This window comes from Canis lupus, chromosome 5, assembly GCF_011100685.1.
Source record: "Canis lupus familiaris isolate Mischka breed German Shepherd chromosome 5, alternate assembly UU_Cfam_GSD_1.0, whole genome shotgun sequence".
Lineage (NCBI taxonomy): Eukaryota > Metazoa > Chordata > Mammalia > Carnivora > Canidae > Canis > Canis lupus.
Window position 1 is genome coordinate 24,197,900 of NC_049226.1, and position 7,863 is coordinate 24,205,762.

The following is a 7,863-nucleotide window of genomic DNA, read 5'->3' on the forward strand; positions in this document are numbered from 1 at the left end:
GTCCGACCTTTAAAATGACATAAATGTGTTGAACATTGATGTTCAGTGATACAAACCAGTTTCTTCCCAAAAAACTTGTGTGCTAGCTCCTTGTATGGCAGATGGACACTCCACTGGGAACAATCATGCATATCTTCTGATGGAATATCAACTGAGAATAATATTGTTATTAATTTGAAGAATAAATAGAGCCAACTTAACTTTTGGACTCAAGGATACTGAGGAGTACCATTGCCCTTCCGTGGTATCCAGAGATATACTGCTACAAGCATTTAGAATGTAAAACAATCCTTGCATTGCCATGATTGAATCACCCACATGATGGCTACTATGACAGCTGCTGACATTTATCCTGATGGATTTCAGGGTCATATTCTCTATCAAGATGGATGTTCCTCCCAGAGTCTTCATATTTTTCAAACTGCAAGTGAATTTTGACATAACCTGTTCAGTGGTCAGCTGCTGGATTATCTTAGTTGCCTGATATTCTGTGAATCCTGTTAGTGAGAGCTCTTTGCCTATGTGTGTTACAGGCAATTTGTCTGAAGCTGTTCCTTTGATATCTAAGACATGTAGTTATGTGGCCTTTCTGGCCAGGGACTTTTCCTAGGCCATTAAGGTGTTAAATTTATACTTTTGAGAGATTCACCGTAGGTTCCATATATACATTATTCTGAAAAGGTCCAAAAATATCTTAGTGAGAAAGACAGATCAGGTCTATGATATAAGCAGCATGGTAATGCTTTCATTAGATTGTTGCTTGCATTTGTAAAACTTAGATTTCTTATTGATTACAGCTGGTATGTTCACTGACAATTTTTTTATGCAATCAAATAAGTTCATGTCCTAATCTCAGGTAGAACAGGGTTAGTGATCAGCCTTAAATATGGTGTATGTTTGTGCCCAGACTGTCAGGTCATAAGATACAATTGACTGAAGGTCCTTTATATTGGTTTCTTGAAAATGGAATGAAAAACTTTCAGTATATAAATCCAAGGAAGCAGAATGATTGACATCCAATACTTCATAGGGCTCCTCTGAGGAGAGCAACCACTGAGGACAGAATTTGCCTAAATTTAAAGTCAAACCAGACTGAATTGTCTACTATGAGATTCTGGAGGGGGTTTACACCACCTGATGTTTTCCTATATCTTTTTCATGTGGCAATGATCCAGCAGCATCCCATTTAAAGCTGTAGAATAAAGTTCTTGGAGCAACAATAGGTAGTAGTAACAAGAAGGAGCCAACTTAGATACAATACTTTGTTTTAATTAAATGCTGTTGGATAATATGCACCTTCCTATAACAACAAAAAATCCAGAAACAGTCAACAAAAGTAAAAACAATTCACAAGGAATAAATAAATACTTGAAAAATGATAGCATTTTCTGAATTACATGATTCAGAATTCTCACTTTTTTCTCTGTCACGTCCATTGTCAGCACCTTTTGGAACCAACTCCTTATTTAATTTCTTGGGTGCAGCCAACACCTTACCTGATTTCAAAGAGGCTTGGGGAAAGGGATGAAATAGGATGTCACAGGAAACCTGCCTCTTTAAGTCTCCACCTCAGCTTTGTAGCTCATCAGGCCTTACCTTCCCTATTTTACGTCTTTTTGGGCTTCCTTTGTCTCCCTGATTCAGTCTCTGTTTAGGAAACAGAGGTGGCAGCCCTAAAATCATGCTCTATTTAAATGTAATTTTTTATATTTTTCAGACATGTCAAAGATAGCACCATTGCTCTAATATAATCATAAAGCATACACTTTAAATTTCCATTGATATGTCAGAGACCATAAGTCCAACAATCAAGAACCAAGGAGAAAGTGTTTCATTGTGGTAGTTTTCCCCTCACTTTTTCCCTCCCAGAGAATTTTCTGTTTGTAATTTTAATTTAGAAGTTAGCTGGGATCCCTGGGTGGCGCAGCGGTTTAGCACCTGCCTTTGGCCCAGGGCGCGATCCTGGAGACCCGGGATCAAATCCCACGTCGGGCTCCCGGTGCGTGGAGCCTGCTTCTCCCTCTGCCTGTGTCTCTGCCTCTCTCTCTCTCTCTGTGTGTGACTATCATTAAAAAAAAAAGAAGAAGAAGTTAGCTGAGATCTTAGTATGCATTCAACTGAGGACATGATGTTGCAGGAATGAAACAGCATAAAATGAGAAGAGGTATGCTGGAGGGAGATCAGACGGCACAAATATGATAGAAGGCACCATTTTTATTCCTCCTCCAATTCCTTGTCCTAGAGGTTGCTTTAGATACATGAGAGCTAGTTGGAGATGGAGAAGTCATGAGAATTAAACATTTGGACCTATGAATTTGTCACCATCAATCCAAGATTTCATAGTGAAAGTGGAATTTTAGAAGTAGTCTAACATGTACTAATGAATCAATTTATTACTAATACGTTGATTTAATTTAATGAATGCCCATATAATGTGCTTAGGTATATTGCCAACTGGAAGGAAATTGCTACAAGCAACTCTTCAGCTAACTTCACAAGTAGGTGATTTTTAGCAATACTTTTATGGGAAATCCTTGTGAACAAAAATGACACATTTCACACATGTGCACATTTCTAAGCACCTAACATTTCAGCAGCCTGCATAGTATGTAGACATAAATGAATTTGCTAAGTCATTTTTACCTTGATATGTAAGCCTGTTATTTGGAAATAGAAGAAAATTTTCTGTCTTATTTATGTTGGATAAGATGGTTTTAAAAATTAATCCTCCTTTTGAAAAGTTACTTCTCTCATGGTTTCAGTAATTATTTTTAATGAGCAAACTTCACTTGGCAAAATAAATGCCTCAAAATATTAGAAATAAGGGCACCTAGCTGGCTCAGTTGTTAGAGTATGTGATTTCTGATCACAAGGTCATGAGTTCAAGCCCCACATTGGGCATGTACAGCCTACTTTTTAAAAAGTGGGTTTTTTTTTCATGTTAGAAATATTTTTTTTAGGTTCTATGTCACTTGTCCTGCCAGTGGCCCACAGTACTGAGAAGCTGAAAGTGATAGCATGTTGAGGAAGCATATTCTCATGTCCTAGAAATTTCAATAATTCTAATATAGCTCAAGCCTAATTATTGTTATTGTATAATCTGAGTGTATGGGTTCTGTCCTGTGATCATCACTGAGAGGCAGTAAAGTGGAGAGTTTACATTTGTGGAGTGTTGATTCAGACTGCATGGTTTTGAATTTTGGCTGTGTGATATCGGAGAAATTACTGGCTCAGTTTCCTCATCTGTAAAATTAGAATAACAGTAGTACCCAGCTCATAGGTTATTGTGAGGTAATAAGAGATAATACATGTGAATAGCTGAGAATAGTGCCTAGCAATAACATGTCCTCATAAATGTTAGCTGTCATTTGCCTTAACCTGTCTGCTTATCCCAACTCACGGCCACCCCAACAGTCCATGTGTCCATTATGCTTCTCCAGCACCTCCAAACTGACAATCATCCAAAGCACTCCCCACACAATAGATAGTGATCTTTTACAGATTTAAATCAGTACAGTTAAAACATTTACTTAACAAACTCTTTTTAAGGAATTACTATGTGAAAGTGCTGTCTTAAAGTGCTTTATAAAATTAATTCCTTTAATTTTCAGAACAACTCAATGAGACAAGGTTCATTTTATAGATAAGCAAACAAAGAGATACCAAATTACTTGCTCAAGGTCACACAGTCACTTCTTACGAGGGATAGGATTTGAATGGAGGCAGGCTAGCTTTAGAAACCACACTCCTAAAGATGAGTACCTCTGCTGTTTCTGATAGTTTTCTACTGCACTTGGAATATAGTCCTAACTTAATCATGGCCTCCTGGCTCTGGCTCTGGCTCCCCTTCCACCCTTATCATATCAGGCTTTCCCCCTCATTCAGAACCCTGTCTCACCAGCCTCTTGCCTATTCCTCAGAAATGTTCTGTGGTTTCCACTTGAGGGGTTTAATGGAGTTTATGGCCTTCTAGAGAACAGTTTTAGGTCTACCTTCACCTGACAGAGGGGTTTGGTGTTTGATATGAATCCCCAACTTGTAGCACGTAGTAGGTTCCCAATTGCAGATAAAAGAATATAGAGGAATGACAAGTACAAAAATTGAAGCAGAGAATGTAAATACTGAGTTAAGAGATTACTGTAAAAAAAAGGAAAGTTATAGCATGGCAATTGGAAGGGACATAATATCAAGTGAAAACTATTTTAAGTAGTGGAGAGTTGCACTGTCAGTGCAGTCAGTGGAAGGTGACACACTGAGATCTTTGGCCATGGGAGAAGAGGAAAGACTGTGTGCCATTTCTCCAAGAAGCACGAGGAAATCAAATCTAGAGAAGATTTGAAGCTTTTACCTCTAGGGAGAGAAAAGGCTTCTCTTCATTTGTAAATAAAGAACTGTTAGCTAATAATTATGGAGCACCAGCTAAGTGCCAAACTAATAAAATGTTAGGTTCTATACAGGCACCCTCACACTTAATTCTCATAGAAATTGTGAGCTGTGTATGTGCCAGTATTATCCCCATTTTACAGATGAGGACATTGAGAGGTTAGGTAACCTGCCCCAGATTATACAGCTACTTAGTAGTAGATCAAACCTTAGACCCAGGTTCTGCAAAGCCTTTTGTAGAGATGGACAATGATGGTAGTGAAAAGTAGATGAATAAGAAATTTGCAACATTTATGGCTAAGTAGGATATAAAGGTATCTGTTCTAAGAGTGGTAAGAAGGAATGTAGAAGAGACCTTGCCTGGTACGTAGAGGCATATTGAATGAGTCTATACCTTATCATATCCAACATCTTTCTAAACATTTGTCATTTCTCTCTAGGTTTCACACTTGAGCAAGCACAGAAAAAAAGATATGACTATGCAGATATGTCAGAGGAGAAAATGGGAACACCAGAAGATACTTTATATGGAAATATTTTTAAAAAACCAAATTATGCTAGACTAACGCCTGATTCCACTTATGGAATATAAATATAAAGTACTCTACTTTTCTGAGCTATAGTCCTTCAAGCCCTGATTCTATTGGTTATAGCCAAGAGATAGTTTATTCTGACCAGAATGACTTATAAACTCTTGGCACAGAATCTATGTAGCTCAATTAAGTAAAGAAGCCTAAAGAGAAATAGGACATTGGACTGAATACAATGGTCATGGAAAATGTAGAAATTACTCCTTGTATTCTAACAATCCTGCTTAAATAAATACATTTAGGTACAAAAAAACCCTCTTTAGGTGGATTTTTCTTCTATTTGAAGCATTCTTTATTTGTGCAATCATGTCAGGCAGAGCTCTTTTTTCAATTAAAAAAAAAGGGAAAGGGGTAATGTAACAAGTTCTCCTTTTATCAGGAAAGCCAAAGCCCTACCAGAAGGCCCAGCCCTCGTCACTTTTGGCATCCTTGCAATGAAACTGGGTTGCAGGGGGACCCTTAGCTAAAGAAGCTAGAAAAGCAAAAATCTGTATTTCAGCTTCCACAGAGGGAGGAGTAGAGCTGCGGAGGTACCTGCCAGGTCTCCCACACTCTAAGTTTGAATTACTCTATGTTCCCATAAGCATCCTTTGCTACTACTCATCATCACACTTTCTACACTGTATCTTTAAATAATCTGTCTATAATCTTAATAGACTAGAGGCTTATACCCTCAAATATTTAAAAAAAAAAAAACCCAGCACTCAGAGAACCTATATATTTAAGGAAAAAACAGATTTATTGAAATATAATTTACATGAACATTTTCCCATTTTGAGTGTTCTGTTTGAGTTTAGACAAATGTATACATTCATGTAAATATAACATTCAAGACATAATTTATTTCCATCACCCTAAATTGGGCATTTTTTTAGTCAATCCACTCACTTCACCCAAACGACCTGGAACCACTGATCTTTCAATCACTACAGTTCTGCCTTTGCTAGAATGTCATATAAATGGAATCATTCTATATGTAGTCTTTTTTGGTTTAGCTTCTTTCATTTTAGCATAATGCTTTTGAGATTCAACCTTCTTGTCACCTTTTTTTTAAGATTTTATTTATTTATTCATGAAAGACAGAGAGAGAGAGAGAGAGGCAGAGACACAGGCAGAGGGAGAAGCAGGCTCCATGCGAGGAGCCTGATGTGGGACTTGATCCCGGGTCTCCAGGATCACGCCCTGGGCTGAAGGCAGGCGCTAAACTGCTGAGCTACCCAGGGATTCCCCTTGTTGTCACTTCTATCAGTAGTTCATTCCTTTTTTAATTATTATCATTCAGTTGTATGGCCATCCCATAGTTTGTTTCTCCATTACCAATTGATGGACATTGGATTGTTTCCAGTTTGGGATCATTAGGAACGAAACTGCTGTGAACATTTATGTTGGAGTCTTTGTGGGGACATATGTTTTCATTTCTCTTGGGAAATACCTGGGAGGGGAATATAAGGCAAACAATTTTTTAAGAATTAGTTTTTCCTTTTTAAAAATATTTATTATTGAAGTACAATTGACATACAATGTTATACTAGTTTCAGGAACACAAGATACTGATTTGACGATTCTATCAGTGTATAGAATGCTCACCAATACCCATTGCTCACCATGAAAAGTGTAGTAACCATTCAACGTTATTATGATACTATTGACTATATTTCCTATGCTGTAGTTTTCATATCCTTGACTTATTTATTTTATAACTAGAAGTTTGTGCACCTTAATCCACTTCATCTATTTTGACCAACCCCCCCCCCACCACATTCACCTCCCATCTGACAACCACCAGTTTGTTCTCTGTATTTAAACTGTTTATTTAAAAAAAATAAAATAAAATAAACTGTTTATTTTAGGGGATCCCTGGGTAGCTTAGCGGTTGAGGGCCTGCCTTTGACCCAGGGCGGATCCTGGAGTCCCGGGATCCTGGAGTCCCGGGATCGAGTCCCACGTTGGGCTCCCTGCATGGAGCCTGCTTCTCCCTCTGCCTGTGTCTCTGCCTCTCTCTCTGTCTCTCTGTGTCTATCATGAATAAATAAACAAAATCTTTAAATAAATAAATAAATAAATAAATAAATAAATAAATAAATAAATAAATAAATAAAAAATACAAACTATTTTGTTTGTTTTACAGTTTTGTGATTCCACATATAAGTGAAATTATATGGTGTTTGACTTATTTCACTTAGCATAATACTCTCAGTGTCCAGCCATGTTGTCACAAATGGCAAGATTCCTTTTTATGCCCAAGTAATATTTGTTTTTGTATCTGTTTATCACATTTTGTTATTGTAAATAATGCTGCAATAAACAGCATATATCCCCATGCAATAAACACATTTCTTTTCAAATTAATGTTTTTGTTTTCTTTGAGTAAATAGCAGTAGAATTACTGGATCATATGATAATTCTATTTTTAATTTTTTGAAGAACCTCCATATTGTTTTCTGCAGTGGCTGTACCAGTTGACATTCCCACTAAGAATGCCTGAGGGTTCCCTTTTCTCCACATCCTTGTCAACACATTATTTCTTACCTTTTTAATCCTAGCTGTTCTGACAGGGGTAAGGAAGGTGGCAGCTCATTGTGGTTTTGATTTATAGTTCCCTGATGATTAGTTATTGAATATCATTTTATATGTCTGTTAGCCATCTGTATGTTTTCTTTGGAAAAATGTCTTTTAGGTCTTGTGTCCATTTTAAAATCAGATTATGTTTTTGGTGTTGAGTTGTATAAGTGCTTTATGTATTTTGGATATTAATCCTTTAGCATATCATTTGCAAATATCTTCTTCCATTCAGATTTGCCTTTTTGTTTTGTTGATAGTTTCCTTTCCTGTGCTTTTTGTTTTGCTGTAGTCCCAGTAATTTATTCTTGTTTTTGTTTCCTTTGCCTGA

General features: G+C 37.0%; 1 protein-coding gene across 8 annotated transcripts in view; it reads left to right on the forward strand.

The window, feature by feature from the left end:
• The window catches only part of C5H11orf65 (chromosome 5 C11orf65 homolog), a 59,800-nt gene extending 54,434 nt beyond the window's left edge, over positions 1-5,366 (forward strand). For 2 of the 8 annotated variants that reach the window (XM_038536274.1, XM_038536273.1), the window contains exons 9-10: positions 2,443-2,498; positions 4,824-5,318. In XM_038536274.1, the coding sequence (XP_038392202.1) occupies positions 2,443-2,498; positions 4,824-4,975 (208 nt within the window). In that variant the 3' untranslated portion in view covers positions 4,976-5,318. Of the gene's footprint in view, positions 1-2,442; positions 2,499-4,823 lie in introns of all 8 variants that reach the window. The other 6 variants (XM_038536278.1, XM_038536279.1, XM_038536277.1 and 3 more) reach the window with 5 other exon arrangements.
• Positions 5,367-7,863: the final 2,497 nt, after the last annotated feature.